Source organism: Adiantum capillus-veneris, chromosome 29, assembly GCF_014529385.1.
Source record: "Adiantum capillus-veneris isolate H3 chromosome 29, ASM1452938v2, whole genome shotgun sequence".
Lineage (NCBI taxonomy): Eukaryota > Viridiplantae > Streptophyta > Polypodiopsida > Polypodiales > Pteridaceae > Adiantum > Adiantum capillus-veneris.
In genome coordinates this window covers 26,767,279-26,786,085 of record NC_140959.1, presented here as the reverse complement: position 1 = coordinate 26,786,085, position 18,807 = coordinate 26,767,279, and the positions used below count along the sequence as shown (strand labels likewise).

Sequence of the window (18,807 nt, the reverse complement as noted above, 5' to 3'; positions counted from 1 at the left end):
ACCTAAATCCTTCATTGCAAAAGCTGAATTCAGCTAACGTTTAAGAGCATCAATGGTAGACTTATGCTTCCCAGCAATCAACATATCATCTACATATAGCACAAGGATTATAGGACTTCCATCATTATCCTTCTTTATACAAACAATGGTCTGAATGGCTGCGTTTAAAGCCTTGAGACAGCATAAAAGTATCAAACTTTTTGTACCACTGACGTGATGACTGCCTCAAACCATACAGTGCCCTTCTTAGTTTGCATACAAGTTTCTTTCTATCAGGAACTAAAAAACCCTCAGGTTGCTTCATGTAGATATCTTCATCAATAAAGCTTTTTTACATCCATTTTATTCAATTCTAAGTCAAGCACTACAGCGAGAGCAAAAAGGACACGCAATGTCGTAAGCTTTACAACAGGAGAAAAGATCTCTTGAAAGTCAATCCCCTCTTTCTGTGCATACCCTTTGGCAACTAACCTTGCTTTATACTTGGGCTTTCCATCAACACATTTGACTTTGTAAACCCATTTGTTAGGAAGAGCCTTTCTTCCTTTAGGCAATGGCACAAGATCCCAAGTATTGTTTGCATGCAAAGATTTGATTTCCTCTTGCATCGCAAGCTCCCACTTACTGCTTAACTCACATGATTTTGCCTCTTTATATGTAAGAGGCTCACCCTCATCTGTCAACATAACATGATGCAAAGAGGGGTCAAAGCGCTGTATCAACCTTCTGACACGAGTAGACCTGCGTACCCAATGATCTACATTCTCAGGCACAGGTTCTACATGAGGAGGCAACTCATTTTCAGCATGCTCATGCTGCTGAAAATCATTTTCAGCCATGACAGGTGGCTGTCCATCCTCATTTGGAGCATCTAAATCATGTCCTACCTCTTCTGGCTTAAGGTTAACCGGCTGATTATCAATTTCAGCTTGTGGTAAGCATCCTGAGGCTCTTTTTCAACATCAATAGGTGGCAAGAGAGGCTGAAATTTGACCGATTTCTTGTCAATTTCATAAGATGTAGCATTTTTCAGCAATTTAGCCTCATTGAACACTACATCTCGGCTGCGTACAACCCTCTTAAACTGAGGCAACCATATCCTGTAGCCCATTTCACCCTCTTCTCCATAACCTAGGAAGAGTCCTTGGATGGACTTGGCATCTAGCTTTGTCCTCAAGTCATTACGAACATGGACAAAAGCCTCGCAACCAAACACTCTCAAATGATCATAAGAGACAGGTTTGCCAGACCAAACCTCCTCTGGAATGTCATTTTTCAGCGTACTGTTAGGAGAGCGATTGCATACATGAACTGCAGTTTTCAAAGCCTCTCCCCAAAACCCATGAGGGAGATTACCCGTGGACAACATGCAACACACTCTCTCACATAAAGTACGGTTATACCTCTCAGCCACACCATTAGAAGATGGATTATAAGGGGCTGTCAACTCCCTTTTAATCCCATATTCTTCGCAATAACGCTGAAATTCAGCAGACGTATACTCCCTTTCCATTGTCAGATCTCAGACATTTAAGCTTACTACCCTTTTGCGTGCTCACAAAAGCATGAAACCTCTTAAATGCATTAAATGTCTCACTCTTATTCTTTAACAAATATGCCCAACCTTTCCTAGTGCAATCATCAATGAATGTAACAAAGTATAATACACCACCAAAAGACTTAACAGGCATTGAACATACATCGGAGTGAATTAAATCAAGAGCATTAGCTTTGCGCGAGACACTAGAATAATAAGAAGACTTCTTTTGTTTACCATACAAACAATCATTACAAAAATCTAACTTGGTGCCCTTTACATCAACCCTCTTCAAAGAGGAGAGCACATCAAGTCCCTTCTGGCTCATATGGCCAAGTCTTTTGTGCCACAACTCAAAATGAGAAGCAACTTCGGCCACTGCAAGAAACTTGCCAGGCAAAGCTTTGCCATGTAAATAGTACAATGTACCACTCTTGCATCCCTTGACAATGAGCATTGATCCCTTAAGCAACTTCCATGAACCCCCAGCAAAAATGGTTGTATAACCTTGTGCATCCATCTAGCCAACAGACAATAGGCTCTTCTTGATGCCTGGTACATATCTTACATCTTTAAGCATAAACTCTTGGCCATTGTTTAATGCAAAGCGCACAGTGCCCATTCCTTCAATGTCACAAGCATGGTTATCCCCAAGGTAAACCTTGCCATACTTGCCTGCATGATAAGAAGCAAAACACTCCACAGATGGAGTCACATGAAATGAGGCACCCGAGTCTGCTATCCAAGACTGTGTAAGGCCATCATTTGCACTTAGCAATGCATCAATGACATCTCTACATGAGATAAGCATGTCTTCTGCATTTGCTACAACAAAATCTGAGGGGCATGAAGCTGCAACCAAGATCTCCTCACTGTCGGATAACTCTGTGATAACCACACTAGAGGATACATTGACAGTCTCCGAATCCTTGGAGGAGGTACCTGCTGATTTTTCCCCTTTCTTATCCTCTGTCTTCTTCTTCTCCTGTGATTTCTTCTTTCTTTCCTGCTCTTTCTTGAAATACCTGCAATCTGGCTTCTTATGGCCTTTTCTGCCACACTGGTAACAAGTCACATCCTTATCCCTAGACTTGCTTTTGCTCCTGTTTTGAGTCTTGGTACCTGTATTTTGCTTCTGACTTCTGCCTCTCGCATTGTAAGCAGAACTGCCACCTTCCCCACCACTAGACTTGCGTCTAATTTCCTCATTTAAGATGGAGCCTCGCACACCATCATATGTGAGGTTGGGGCTATTACTCTTTAACCACAAGCGTTTCCCAAGAGTCTGGCAAAGTCATCAACAAAAATATGGCTTTCAACTTGTCATTAAAAGGTTGAAACCTAGTATCCTATAGTTGACTCATAACACTGGTGAAAGCACTTAAGTGCTTAGAAGCGGACTTGGCTTCGTCAAGCATCATGTTCACCAGTTTGCGCATCAAATGCACCTGATTCATAGGGGTGGCATTCTCATAAGTGGCCTTCAACTTATGCCAAATTACATGTGCACTGTCCAAGCCCTTTATGTCCACCAGAATGTCATCGGTCACAGCCATTTTGATATAGGCCTTTGCCCTCTTGTTGAGCTTGGCCCAATCCTCATCCGGCATATCCACAGGCTTTACAGCCAAAAGGGCATCCTCACAATCCTTGAGGAACAAAATCCCCTGCATCCTGTCCTGCCATAGGTCGAAACCTGTACCGTCAAATCGCTTGATTTCCATCAAGCTCTTGGCATCAGACGACGAGGAAGTAGAGGCCATTTGCACGGATAAAAATGCAGTAGAAAGTGTCTACACAAAATCTGAAAATTTCCAGTGATCACAATGTACCGCACGTTGCATACAATGTGCTGAAAATTTCAGCAATTAACAAGTATCCCCAATACGTACTTACATAAACCCACAAAAGGCGTACATAAACGTCAATTTGTGTACATAAAAACAGTCCAATTCTGAATTTTCTGCAAATTTACTGTTTTGGCGCATCAATTTGCATCAAATGGACCTGTTTTGAGTGGGAAAAGCAAGGGGCATTCACGGGAATCGATTTAGAACACCTGCGTTTTGCTGTTTTGATCTTTAATTTTTTGGTTTTTACATGTTTTGACCTAATTTCAGCCTGTTTTAGGCTGTTTTGGAAACCCTAATCACCCTAGGTGGCACCGGAAGCAAGGGGCTTCGCGATGAAAGCGGAAATTTGGCGCGAGAGAAACCTTTCGCCTGCTGTCCAGCCACCTGCGCAAAGCTTCTGAAACCCTAATCTGGCTCTGATACCAGTTGATGAGCGCGTGGCGGTGTGTGCAAGTGATAGAGCACGCGAAGATGTGCAGGCCTTGAGGCTTGAAGCGGAGGCACTGTGCTGCAGAAGGGAAGCGCTAGCAGAACGAAGAGGGAGAGAGAGAGAGAGAGCTCACTTTTTTTTTTGGGAAAACTCAATAAGTGAGTTTTGGGTTTTTCCACTTTTATTATAAGTGACCTTTAAAAAATGTGTCCAGGTTCATATTGAACCTGGACAAAGTATAAAAATGTACAAAAAGGGGTTATTTAGGCCTTTAACCCAACAACAACCCAACACAACCTTCTCCCGTGTTTTAAAAAGGCGCTCTGCCCATGAGGAAGCCTCTTTCGAGTTTTGTTCCTCCCCTTCGCGCAGAGTTTTCACCTGCTCCTTAATTTCTTCGAACTCCTTTAGCATTGAGGGCTGATTTCCCCCCTCCATTTTGGGCATTATTTTGCAAGCTGTAAGTTCCCCTTTAAGCTCTTCAATCACTGCATCCTTTTCCTTCATGCACTTTTCCACATTGGTTTTCCAAGATTCAAAGCTTGCAATTGCCTCATCCAGCTTTTTCTGCATAATACATTCCATTACATTCACTTCTGCCCGCATTAGAGCCTGCATCTCCCCTTTCACAGATAGATACATCTCATCATGCTTACCAAGCATCGCTTTATCCAATTCTTTCCTCATATCTGCATACATAGAATTCTTATAACTCTCTGTGTTTGCGTACATCTCTTTCGTGATGTCATCTCTCATAAAGCTGAGCTCCGATTTAATCATCACTTGAACCCTCTCCATCATTAAATCATCTTGGACTCTTGACGGTTTTCCCTTCCCGTAGAGAGCTTGGCGAGAGTATACTATCTTTGTTCCTCCGCTTGAATGTCGCTTTCATTTTTTGTGGGGTGGTGAAGCCACTTGCCTCCCCATCCTCGACTGGTTGGTCCATTCGAGAGAGAAGAACAGAGCAAGCAGTGAGTCAAGGCCCTCACCAGCTGCCATTGGTGTTGATGTGACAGAGCAATGTAAGTTGCTGCAACCTCGCCTTGCAGAGGTCTCGCCCTCGCCCTCGCCCTCGTCACCAAGTCCTCGCCCTTGCCCTGGCTGCCCCTGCCCTTGTCCTGGCTGGCTCTTCTCGCCCTTGCCCTTGCTGGCTCGCCCTCGCCCTTGGCTGGCTCTTCTCCAAGGTGTGCTGTTTATTCTCCGAGAGAGAGAGAGAGAGAGAGAGAGAGAGAGAGAGAGAGAACACAAATCGCTAGAGATGGGGAAAGGGGGCGATCAACCACCCACTGACTACCCGTACAATGATCAAATGATGTGTGGAAGTGGGTACCCCCCAGGTCCTATAAATAGGTGCCCAAGGGGAGGTAGGGCAAATCCTGGAAAAATCCCCCACGACCCAAGAAGAAATACATGAAATATGAGATATATGAGGGCACTCGGACAAGGTGGACGGCCGGCCCAAAAGTGGGCGGTTGGGGCAGTGCAGTCTATATGCATATGCAAAGGGTGGCCAGCGCTGAGGCACACAAGCCGTACATGCATGTCCTAGACCTGTGAAGCAGCAGAGTGGTGTAAGTCTAACACCTCCTCTCAGTAGCTAATGCTGAACAAACTGCATGAAGCCGAAGATGTGAGGCAAATGATGAAGACGTCTGCTGCGATGTCCACTGAAGGATACTCCGGCGAAGTCCGCGAGTGTAGTAGCAGTTTGGGGTGCCCCAACCTTTGAGAGATCTTCATGGGATAGTGTCGTCATGAGCAGTGTAGCAAACTGTTGTACTTCGCCAAAATTGTGAAGATAGTGCCAATAGACCTTCAAGTGTCGTGCCCAATAGGATTTGTGGTGTTTGTAGTCAAACCGTGTGGAGAAATTGGGGAAACCCAGGAACCGTCATGAGAATGACTGGAAGCGTGCGTGTCAATGCATGAACCTGTAACACAGTGTGGCCAGGTGGCTAAGCTGTGTAAAACTCTAGGAAGGCTAGATGTAGCAATCTGCGCCATAAACGTCCTTCAAATCAAGGAAAGCCAAACTAAACAGTTTGCATTGCAGAAGCTACCTTAAGCCGCAGCAGTCACCGAGAGACCGCACGGATCACCACCGGATGGTGTCCTGTGTAACAAACTTGGACACTCCAAGTCAAGATTCTATCGCGACACAACAGAGATCGACTTCAAAACAATTCGCAATTCACAATTGATTCGACACGGCCCGGTGGAGTTCCGTGCCTAGAGATGTTGGCCCCAAAGACTGGCGCCCCTTTCGGTATTTCTTTTTGTATTAATCTATGTTCAAAGTACAAGAGAGTGGGAGGGTTCTCACTCTCAAACTCTGCGTCTAGATGCTTTGAGTTGTGAGGGCCCTGCCCACTAATTTATAGATTACAAGGGATGCCCAAAAGCAGAGTTCCAAAAGCTTTCAGTGAAAAGCATTGAAAAATAAAGCAATTGGACCCCAAAAGCTGCTAATTTCAGCCTACGCAAATCAGGCAGAGCTTAAAGCAAATTTCCGTACAGCGTGTCCACATCAGCAATGCAACCACTTTTTGCGCCGCAGATCGTGGAAGTCTGTACCGTATGCCACGTCAGCATGTCAATGGGTTTTCCGGGCAGGTTGCCACGTGTCATTGCCACCCGTGAGTGTGTCGGGTCTGCTGCTTGTGTGTCTGGGCATGCCACATCACCGGTTTGTGACATCCTGGGAGTAGGTAGGGTATTCCAAGATGAGGGGAAAGCTAGACTCAATAGACTATGCTGTGAAGGGCCTCTAAGAAGAGGTGTGGTCAGACCAAGCTGTCTACACCGTAATCATCCTATATGAAGAAGGGAAGCCAGATTGAGAAGTCTGCGCTGTGAAGATCCTCGGAGAAGAGGAAAGGCCAGACCAATTTGTTTGCGCCCTATTGCCTGTATCTCTTGCCTCCAATCCTCCGGTGTCAACCAAAACAATATCCACGCCAACAATGCCACCAAACCGCAACTCGGTGTGGCTTAGTGCTCAGGTCGGGGGATAAGTCTGTTGTAAGGTTACCGCGGGTGAATGTAAGCAACTCTGAAGTTAGCAATCCAAGTGATCAGGAGTATAGAAGAGCAACTGCACTACCATCCAAGCCAAGCTCCGAGTGACTCCGGATGTAGTCGCGTAATGATGCCTGATCTCCTGCATCTCGCGAGTAAACTCTCTAAGAGAGACCAAAGCACTGAAGTCCCACTCCAGTCTGTAGATCCAAGCAATTAACCTGTTCAAGAAGAGATTTGAGATCCTCTCCCTAAGTCCATGTAGATGCTCCTGTGTAAGCAAGTGATCGGATGTGTCGAAGTCAAGTGGTAAGTGTCTGTCCACCCAAGATGGTGGTGTCTTCTATGGGAATGTCGGAATCCCATATGCCATGAGCATAGCCATATCTCGTGTGAACTCCTGTGATGAGTGCATAGGTGTGTCCATAGCAAACCACAAGTCACCACCCCCCCTAGAGTGCGCAACCGCCGAATGATGGCTGGAATGAATGGATCTCCCAAGGATTGTATGACCGTAGATGATCAAGCCGATGTCGAAGATACCGTGTACTACAGCAGTCACCAAGAGACCGCATGGACCACCATCGGATGATGTCCTGGCAGGAGGTAACTACATCTTGTATGAAAAACACAAGCCAAGAGTCTGCTGTCCACCCAAAAACGCAACTGCGAGGTGATGAAAACACTGCTGTCCAGCGATTTTCAGCGTGCTCATACGCTGCCGGCAGGGTCTGGAGCGGTGCAGAGGGTGTGGGGAGGGTGGGAAATCAAAGTCACAACCCCAGGTGGGCTGAAAACAAAGAAAACAGCAAGTGTATATGGCTGAAAACAGTAGATCTGAAGAGGATTCTCACCGGCAAGGCTCCTGATGCCGAGTCGGTGAGGCAAAGATATGATTGGGCTGATGCTGGTGCTGCCCCCCTCTGGTGAAACACAAGGTTTTCCACTAAAAATGCAGTTGCTCCCCAAAAACGCAAGTGATCTAGAGGGGTTTTCAACAAAAATGTCCAGAAATGGCTGGTGCTGGCAGCCAGCAGGTGATCGCCAATGGAGGAAGCAAAAACGTAGGTGGAAATGGGGATTCCCGCGAGGAAATCGCTCCAGATGTCGTTGCTTGCCTCGCTTTTTGCTGATCGCTGGCTGATGAAAAAACGTTGGCTGTTTCTTGCAGAAAACGCTGCTGATGTAATCGCTTGGGAAGAGTACCTGATGCGGAGATGCGCCTTGGAATACGGCAGAGCCTGAAGTTGCTGATACCATGTGAGTGCGAGAGAGAGAGAGAGAGAGAGAGAGAGAGAGAGAGAGAGAGAGAGAGAGAGAGAGAGAGAGAGAGAGAGAACACAAAACACTAGAGAGGGGAAAGGGGGGGAGAGAGAGAGAGAGAGAGAGAGAGAGAGAGAGAGAGAGAGAGAGAGAGAGAGAGAGAGAGAACACAAAACACTAGAGATGGGGAAAGGGGGCGATCAATCCCCCACTGATTACCATAGCAAAAGACCCGTACAATGCATAGGTGTGTCCATAGCAAACCACATGTCATCACTCCCCCTGGAGTGCATAACCGCCGAAACATGGCTGGAATGAATGGATCTCCCAAGGATCGTATGACCGTAGATGATCAAGCCAATGTTGAAGATACCGTGTACTGCAGCAGTCACTGAGAGACCGCATGGACCACCATCGGATGGTGTCCTGGCAGGAGGTAACTACATCCTGTATGAAAAACACAAGCCAAGAGGCTGCTGTCCACCCAAAAACGCAACTGCGAGGTGATGAAAACGCTGCTGTCCAGCGATTTCAAGCGTGCTCGTACGCTGCCAGCAGGGTCTGGAGCGGTGCAGAGGGTGTGGGGAGGTGGGAAATTGAAGTCACAACCCCAGGTGGGCTGAAAACAGAGAAAACAGCAAGTGTATATGGCTGAAAACGGTAGATCTGAAGAGGATTCTCACCGGCAAGGCTCCTGATGCCGAGTCCATGGGGCAAAGATATGATTGGGCTGATGCTGGTGCTGCCCCCCTCTGGTGAAACACAAGGTTTTCCACTAAAAATGCAGGTGCTCCCCAAAAACTTAAGTGATCTGGAGGGGTTTTCGACAAAAATGTCCAGAAATGGCTGGTGCTGGCAGCCAGCAGGTGATCGCCAATGGAGGAAGCAAATACACAGGTGGAAATGCGGATTCCCATGAGGAAATCGCTCCAGATGTCGTTGCTTGCCTCGCTTTTTGCTGATCGCTGGCTGATAAAAAACGTTGGCTGATTCTTGCAGAAAACGCTGCTAATGTGATCGCTTGGGAAGAGTACCTGATGCGGAGATTCGCCGTGGAATACGGCAGAGCCTGAAGTTGCTGATACCATGTGAGAGTGCGCGTGCAGAAGAGAGAGAGAGAGAGAGAGAGAGAGAGAGAGAGAGAGAGAGAGAGAGAGAGAGAGAGAGAGAGAGAGAGAGAGAGAGAGAACACAAAACGCTAGAGATGGGGAAAGGGGGCGATCAACCCTTCACTGACTACCAGAGCAAAAGACCCGTACAATGATCAGATGATGTGTGGAAGTGGGTACCCCCCTGGCCCTATAAATAGGTGCCCAAGGGGAGGTAGGGCAAACCCTGGAAAAATCCCCCTCGACCCAACAAGAAATAAATGAAATATGAGATATATGAGGGCGCCTGGACAAGGTGGGTGACCGGCCGGCAAGTGGGCGGCCGGACAGTGCAGTCTATATGCAAAGGGTGACCAGCCTAGATGCACACAAGCCGTATATGCATGCCCTAGACCTGTGAAGCAGCAGAGTGGTGTAAGTCTAACAGCTTCACTAGCCTCCCTTGTCCATTGACGCATCTGATCCCCTTTTTTCTCCGGAATCCTCTGATTAACTTGCATCTGGTTCCCTTAGTTCGTCGGAACCCTCGGATGTGCTACCATCTGATTCTCTTACTGCTCCAGAATCTTATGATGAGGTGTCATTTGGTTCCTCTGATTCATTCTCTTCACTAGAATACTTTGCCTTGTTGAGGTGGACACTATTTTGTTCGTAGGAAAAATCAATGAGCCGACATGCATTCCAAATCCTTGCTTAGTATGTCCCGTAAGTCTCTAAATAGAGTCAGACTTTTGGTTTAGACAATACTCTCGAATCTCTTTCGGCAAACCACAGCAAAACAGCTCAATCTGGTCTCTCAAAGTAATTTTTCGAAACAAAGACAGTGATAAATAAGTATCCCAAAACCTCTGGCAGTAGTCGTCCAATTCATCTTTCTTAGTCATTCTCAAGTGATGCCAAGGTGTGATGACATCTCTTTCATATTTGTCTGATATCCAAGTTGACGTGAAAATTTTCTTGAATTTTAACGACGTCACAAGTGCTTCTTTGCGTCGTCACAGGTGCTTCTCTATGTAACAACAGAGTAGAACACCATGTTTGTGCAGTTCCTTTCAAGTAAGATGCCGCCCTTGGCACCTTGGAGTGTTCTATAAACTGACCTCCAGAGAAGGCGACGTCAAACTGTTGTACAGCTCAAGGGCTTGATGGGTCTCCTGGTAGCTTGAAAACATCTCAAACGTGACGGCCTAACCCCCTTCCTTGAACTTATTGGTCTTCTTGCTCATCTGGTCATTATCAGAAGAGGACGAGCTCTCCTTCCGTGAACTGCTAGACGGCCTTCCTTGCCTTCTAGGATTTTGCAAAAATCTGCCTTTCTTGCTTTTTCTCCGCTTCTCTCATCCCCTCTAGAACTAGAGGACGACGAACTGTCAGAACTCTCTGAAGACGAAGAAAAATCTGAGTCATTCTTGAAATGAGCACGCTTCTTGGATTTATTTTCCACCTCGAAACTCGAATTCCGGCCCAAATAACCGGGGAAATCCACCGATTTCCTCTTCTTCCGAGAGTGACCTTTCAGTACCTGGTCAAGAGCTTTGGCAAACTCTTTCTGCGAGTACAGCTTCCGGTTTTCTTCACTCGATTGTCCTTTCAACTTTCCTCCCGACCTAAGAGGAGAATCAATGGCCTCACGCCATCTTGAGTGAATCTCATCAATTGGGCAATTCTTCAGGTGTTTCACAAATCTCGGGTCTCCGGAGTACATGATCAATCTTTTCACACACGTGTCAACGTGCAGTCGACGCTTGTACTCTGTCGTGGCAAACTTCGTTACCGAAAATTTGCCCAATTCTTCATTCTTTTCTTCCGTTTCTACGTTGGATTTCAACTTTCCTTTGCCTTTCTGCCGAGGGGTGTTATCTCTGGCAGATTCTCCACGAGAACCTATGAGTAATCTGTGGTTCTTTATGGCTTATGCCCTCTAAGACAGAGTGATGAAGACGCTCCCGATGCGCGATGGACGAAGGGTGCGAGTGGCTAATGCCCTTTAAGATAGAGTGATGAAGACGGGAGCGCGCCCGATGCGCGATGGACGAAGGGTGCGAGTGGCTAATAAGTCTAAGGTCGGAACAAGATTCTTTTACAAACAAAATCTTGTCTGCTCTATCAGATTCTCCTCCAAAACCTGCATGTGCTGCAAAAGGAATCGGATCCTTTGTAAAAGATGAATCTTTTTGAGCTCTGATACCACTGTTACAATGACACATCAGGCCCTAACATACACTAGTAATTAAAGGATAGAAGTTCTTATTTTTTCGTGATTTTTTAAACCTCAACCCCCCTTCACATTGTTACATTTCCTCCGTAACTTCCCCCTTCTCAAGAACTTGAAAGTGGTATGTGAAGTGTGGCTTTTCTTTCCACTTATGGTTGCATGTGTGCTAGGATGTACTCCTAGGTATATAGATGCACAATTCTTTGCACTAGGATCATGTACTTATATCTTTTCCTATATTATTCATTTGTGTACGTTCTTGTTGCAACTAACATTCAACTGTGTTGAGAGCTGCATGAGAGTTGTTGTGACTTAATTAGAAAACTTAAACTCATTAAGAAATTAAAGAATTTGCTATAAGAGTCTTTACTTAGTTTATAATCATCTTTTGTAAAAAAAATTTGGCTTAACAAAATGGATAGTGCATGAGCTATGCAACACATATTTTTCTCAAAGGTTGAGAATTCTCCCAATGTCTTTTAGACACTCCAAGTGAGAAATCAGCAGCGACACATGAACAAAACTTCAAAATCACCGAACTTTAATATATACACATAGAGAGAGAGAGAGAGTCGCACTGCACGGCGGAGTTCCGCGCCCAGAAGTACTGCCCCAATGACTGGCGCCCCTTTTGGTATTTCTTTTTTTATTGAGCACAACAAGGTACAACTCCCGAGGGTCCTCTGCTCTCAGACTTTGAGTCCAGATGCTCTGCAGAGTGAGGCCCCAAGGGCTCTTATAAACAGTACAAAGGGATGCCCAAAAGCAATCAGTTCAAAAGCACTTCCCCCCAAAAGCTCCTGCTCTCAAAAGCTAGCACAGGAGACTCCCAAAAGCAGCCAGCGTAATATGCGGAAATCCGTACAGCCTGCCACGTGGCACTAGCAACGCAAAACGCGGAAATCCGTACAGCCCTACCACGTCAGCATCCATACGATCTGCCACGTCAGCATATCAGCGCATTTTATGGAAATCTCTATCAGGGTTCGAGCTTCTGTCTTTTAGGGTTTCAGCCACGGCCGGTGCTTCATAAGTTCTTCAAGTTAGTCCGTTCAGTGTCTCTCGTCCACTCGGCCATGCCACATCATCACTTTGTGACATTATGCTACGTCTCGTACAATTTATTGTCTCTTCAATTCAGTTTTCTGTTTTTCGTTCAGTTCAGTGTTGTTGCAGTGGGTTTACCGCCTTGTTAGGTGATCAGCCAATTTCACCTCTCCGAGAAAGTAGGAGTTATGCCCATCCAGAAAAGTTGAATGTATTCTTGGCCACATGTCGTTCTTCACCACTAAGAGGATCGATGACCTTGCTTGTATGAACCTTGTAACTTTTGACAGTTGCCTCGATCTAAGGGCTGGACGGCGCATTATATACTGTTTGAAGAATGTCTTCATAGCCTTACCCTGCATATCTTGAATATATCTGGGACCACTGAAAAACTTTTTAAAGGGATCCGAAAGATCATCCACTTCTGTGAACCATACTTCATCAATCTTTGGAGTGGTCGTGGATTCAGCTTTGCTTGCATGGTCGTCTCATGCATTTTCTTCCTCCCTGAGTTGACTTTTGATGGGCACCCTTGCCCTTGAAACAAGGAGCAACATAGTTGTAGAGCACTCAAGCAGTTTTACAACTAGTTGGGAGGAGAATGGCTCATCAAACATGTACTAGAAGAAGTTTTAGGCTTTTGTGTCAAGTCTCAGGAATCTGAAGGCGGGCAAGTCATGCTCCTTTTCCCCCTTCACCCTCCTACATGTTGCGAACAGATTGCCTCACCACTTTCTTTTTCTCCTGTTTTTACTAATGGTATTGCATGTGAGTATGAGAAGCTCTGATTTAATCAATTTATGTCATGTCATCCAATCTATGTAGAAATAAGTTGGACACTCAGCAATGAATAGACTAATTTTATCCACATAAACATCTAAGATAAAAGATTATGAGGGATATTATGTTGATGAGGGCATAGGAATTCTACAAAATCTGTTTTCTTTGTATACTTTCTAATTGTCACCTATATGAATGCTGCCTGCTTCAAGCATATGCACAACCAATTGTTATGAGCTTTTTGTTTTTCTCTATGGGTTGCATGAATGGAAACAGTATTCGGCTAAGAGCTTTCTGTGGTTCTTCTATATGAGCATGCACTTTGCGTGAAGGTTGGACATATCTTTCAAATGATTGGTCTCTGTGCCTGGTGCTAACATGGCTGTCTTACCTTGAACATTTAGCCTGCAGGTGGGATAAGCACAATATCTTTTGGTGCAAATTTAACACTGGAAGAGTCTGAACAACTTCAAAAGAGGTGACCATCTTACTCCATGGTTTGTTTATTGTTGATTTACATTTCAACCAACTTTAACAATCTTAAGGGTTTTTCCAAATCGGTGAGAAATTTGGTTGCCAAGATTTTTTTATTTCAAACGAGGAGAGGGTGCACACATTGCTGTTGGGAATGGGCTTTAACTATGAACTTCCTGCATGACATGATTACCTCATGAGATGATTTGTCTACTATGTGCTTGAGCCATAATGAAAACATAGAGAGAGTGTCAAAAAGAGGTGAGAACCATGTGTTTATATAAGCCTATTGAAAGAAGTCCTTTGTAACCGCATTTCACAATGAATAATCAAGAGTTTCATTTGAGTGAGTCTACGATGTGTCTCTCTCTTTCTGTCTTTGATTACACACACACATCATGAATGCTACACTCCCTAATCCATCCTAACCCTAATAGCAACCATTGCCTTTACCCATTTTGTCGAATGCAGGCGTCCTGGTTATGACTCCAAGAGAAGAGAAATGCTTGGGAGTAGAATTTTTGACCAAGATGTAATTTCAGAACCGGCACCTACCCATGTTCCAAACAAAACTTTGGTCAGGATGCACTCCACACATTTAAACTCAGCCAATTCCATTATGTTTCATTTGGTCTGTAGATACAGTATAAATTCTAAAAGACGAATGGTTTGCTGAAAGCAAAAATTACCCTAAACCCTAAACCCTAAATCTTCATGCATATATACATAAAGCTTCTTCATCTTTAACTTCTGAGATACTCCAAATGCAGCCTGCAGGGCTGGTGACTCCAATGCAATCTGGAAGCAGAAACAATGCAATTGTCGAGGATGACACACTTTCTCCAAAACGACAAGCCTCTTTAGCAGAGATGTCAAAACAACGAGAGCTTACCGGAACCATTTTTGGGGCTGGAAGAGATACTCCTACTAGTAGACGGCCTAATTCCTCAGCGAAGTCTAAAGAGCTCGAAGGTAGCAACATTTTCGGGCGATCAAGTCAAGGTCAGTTAAACAATGTCACCCCGAAGTGCCTTGCAAATGATCTCTACAACTGTCAAGAGCAAAATGCGCCACCAAGAACGAGTGTCAAAGTTTCTAATGTGAGTTTTGAAAGGGAATAAAAAGCTTTTCTGCAGATAGCTAACGAGTTTTGGTGTTTTACATGTTTCTTTAGTAACTTGAAAAGATTGTTGGTTGCAAGGTTCACATAATATTCAAGGTGCTGATCTATAGTAACATGAGACACATCCTAAAACGCTGGGACGGGGAACTGGGGATGGGGCTTAGAGGGGAATCTTGTTTCCACAAGAATGCTTTGAAACAAGGGGACATTGCTAGGACGAGCGGACACTGGGGACATGAAGCCAAAAAATGGGTGTCCCATGTTACTCTGTGCTGATTCCTTTTGCTTTAGCTGAGGAACCGTGAACTCGACATAGGCATACAGGCTCAATTCGTGCATACAGGTTCATCACTCGTCGGAATGAACCACCGTCGTAATACAATCGCAGTAGCCAATCAAGTGAAGCACTATCCACAGGCTGACGTGAGCATCCTCAAGGACCCACAGTACTCAGTCCTTTAGAAAAATGAAGCATTACCTTCAATCAAGCTCCTTGAGATGGACTAAGGAGCCTTGTAGTTCTTAGCGGCTGTGTGGGCATCACAATTGCATTTGCAATTTTCCGAGACTACATGAGTAGCTTAGTTGATTATTTTGCAAGTCCAAATGGCTCAATGCCGCAAACATGGTGTGTAGCCTAAAAGATGGCTAATTGTGTAGTGGGCAAGGGTCACAAAACCTTAACCCTAAACATGCCATTCCTGGTGTGTTCTGACAACCCATCAAGAAAAACATTCAAGATACTGGGTTTGCTGACACTGATGAACGTTAACTTGCCGGAATAGGACTCCATGTGAATGAGTGTGTGAGAAAGGAGTGGCAAAATATGTACTTGATAAGGTTCCATGTTTGCTTATTAGGTTTTGATGTTGATGATACGTTGTCAGCCATTTTATATTCCTGAATCGATTAAACTCTCATCATCATCACACCCCCCGCCCCCCCCAAAACCCCCAAAAATAAATAAATAAATAAATAGATAAAAATAAAAATGCACATGCTCGTCATTAATTTTATCAAATTAATTCTACTGACTTGTGTCCTTTTATAGCCATGTTTGCATGTATTGTGCTTGCAATATATGCTCATTAAACTGCTACTCATGCACAAAACCCTTAAATAAACAGAAGAATGCCCTGCTACTAAGAAAGTGCATATGCTTGAGCTCATCGATGATCTATCGAGTGCCAACATACTGGCCATTTTTATGGGTATTTTTGAGAGTTTACATGTTTCACACATGATCATGTAGCCTGCGGGTGGCCGAAGCCAGATTATATTTGGTTGCGACGGAGGACAGCAATTAGGGGCGCAATGCAAGAAACAAGGGCATGACCAGAAAGCCGCAGAACTGTCAGGACATAACATCTTCAAGGACGAGGCAAGTATAGCCATCACCAACAACAGCTACAATCAAAATGAGAGGATAATAAGTGCTGCAAAAAAGAGAGAGATGCTTGGAAATGACATATTTTCTGATTCAAGCCCTATCAATGAAGGCCATCCAAGAAGAGTAAGACAACCACCAGGGGGTGCAAGCAACCTCAAGCTCTACTAATTGATCTTTATGGTCATTTTCGTTGTTCATTTTGTATCTTTTCATTTGTGTCAGGACATGTGGCTTGCCCGGATTTTTATCACATCCCACTTGGCATGGGACACTTTCAGTTGTATACAATTTTGAGTTTTGGTGTGCATTAGACCAAGAAAGATTTTCTTGATTTCTTCATATGCATATTCTATTACACAATTTGTACTTGTGCAGTTGTTCAGATAATGATTCTCTCTTTTGCAATCCAAAGACTATTGCCTTTAGCTTTCTGAAACTCGCTCATGAAGTAAAAGCTTCATTTATGTACTAGAATCATACCTCTCATTGCTGATCTTCTGTGTATGTCCGTCGATGGCATAGAAGCGAGGTTCAGCAATTGTTTGCTGAATGTTTTGGTGAGCCACCTTTTTCTTTGTTCCAAGGGAAGCCCTCTTCAACAATGAGATATACTATACTTTCATCAGGCTATCGGTCCCGCTATCAAATAGTGTTTCTTTACTAAAGTGAGCTTTTTAAATTGAAGGTTTAGTTTTACCTTGTATTTATTCAATTTTTAGTTTTATTCTTTGTACTTAAACCATATATATAAATGGATTTTTTATAATGCACCCGTATGCCCATAAAGTATGTTATTCACTTTACTACAAGCACATATTGAGGATTATAAAAAATGCTACATAAGGTAGGGGCTGCACCAATGCTACTCTAAAAGAGTTACACCAATCTATGAAGGCAGCCAATTTATTGATTCTTTTGAAGGCTAATTTATTGCATATCACTACTATATAGATCTTGAAATAACCCTAAATAAAACCACTTTTGCATCATATTTATGACAGGTCCAAAGCAACTAGTGTCCCAACTAATTCTTAAGTCATTTTACTATCACACTACAGATAGAGTAGTGGGGTTTGTAGTAGTGATAGTACACTTGATTCCCAAATATTTTTCGGTTTTCTTTTGGACGCACCAAAGGGCCTACAGGGGAAGGTGCTTATCCTTTCCAAATATTAGCCGTGAAACATGGTTGGGCAAGGGCCGCATACCATCAGGCCAGAGCCACGCGTAGGCATCATCATGACCACCTAAGAAAAGCATTGACCTATCTCTAAACTCTACATACATATTTAGAAAGAACATAAGGTAATTAATTAGACTATGAAGATGTCACATTGGCCAACCTCAATGACAACTATACTTGTCAACAAAGCAAGTAGGTGCCCAAAACGACTTTTTGAGAAACCCATTAATTAGTTTAGGGAGGGAAAGAAAGGAAAAGGGAAGGGTGGGGGAGAATAAGGGAAAGGAGAAGGGGAAGGGGAAGGGGGGGGGGGGGTGTTTATTGTTTTTTTTTAGTAGTTAAGGGCACCCCAAAGGGTACCGTGGGCCTGTAGCCTAATGGTTAAGGTTGAGCTTTATACTCTCTACGTGATGAGGTCAAATCCTACCCATTAGGATTGGTTTTAAATTGTGAGTTGAATGGAGATGCTAATTGGAGATGCTAAAGCATCTTGGGAAGATTCTATGTAATGAAAACTGGAAGTAGACCCAAATAGTAGAGTTACATTGAAAACCAAAGTGGATGTATTCTAAAAACCTTTTGTGAAGGCCAATTTAATGAAGGTATGTTTACCAACTTTTAGCTCCCAATAGTGGCTAAATGTTTGCTAAGGCTTTGTCTCTCAAAAAATATGTATCTGAGTGTGGAAGGGAACCTTAAGCCTTTGGGAAGAAGATACGTTAAGAAAAGCTTCACTACTTGGTCCAAGCAGCCCTCTAGTCTCACAATAGTTGATTGCATTAGCAAGGATCAAAATTTGCATGACTTTGACAAAGCCTTGGGTTTAGCTTTAATTTATTGATTGCTAATATGAAGAAATTTTTTTTTAGAAGCAAAATAACTTTAGCAAAGTTGTGCGTACATTCAAATAAGGTCTTTGACTTCCCCAAGATTTTGTTAAAATTACGTCTCTCTCTCTCTCTCTCTCTCTCTCTCTCTCTGGGGTATGCTTGGCTTATTAACTATCATGGTGCCTAACTATGAGGCTTGCATGAATTTGCTAGATTGGAGATCCTTAAGAATTTAAGGTTTTGGGGTATGGATGGCTAGACCAATTTGTGGAACACCACAATTAAGTGTGTATGCCTACGTAGGAATAGTACTATGATGGGTGCCCTCCCAGTAAGGTATGGCCCCCTTGTACCTTCAGTTGGTATAAGAACCATGGTCCAAAGTCCGACCTCTAAGTCCATAGAAAGGAACTCAAACCATGGTGGTACTCAAGCCAGAGAAGAAGTTTGGCTGAAGAGGGTTGTTGGAACTATTAGTGGTGCCTAGCTATGAGGCTTGGCAAATTGGCTAGACCAAAGTTCGTGACACGTTAAAGTTTTGCGGTTTGGATG

General features: G+C 44.1%; 1 protein-coding gene across 2 annotated transcripts in view; it reads left to right on the top strand.

Moving 5' to 3' along the window:
* Positions 1-16,629, top strand: part of LOC147418937 (uncharacterized) — a 66,916-nt gene extending 50,287 nt beyond the window's left edge. The window contains exons 2-5 of one of the 2 annotated variants that reach the window (XM_086506016.1): positions 13,660-13,733; positions 14,201-14,306; positions 14,500-14,829; positions 16,105-16,629. In XM_086506016.1, coding sequence (XP_086362142.1) covers positions 13,660-13,733; positions 14,201-14,306; positions 14,500-14,829; positions 16,105-16,410 — 816 coding nt within the window. In that variant the 3' untranslated portion in view covers positions 16,411-16,629. The remainder of the gene's footprint in view (positions 1-13,659; positions 13,734-14,200; positions 14,307-14,499; positions 14,830-16,104) is intronic. The other variant, XM_086506017.1, reaches the window with a different exon arrangement.
* The last annotated feature ends 2,178 nt before the right edge of the window (positions 16,630-18,807 follow it).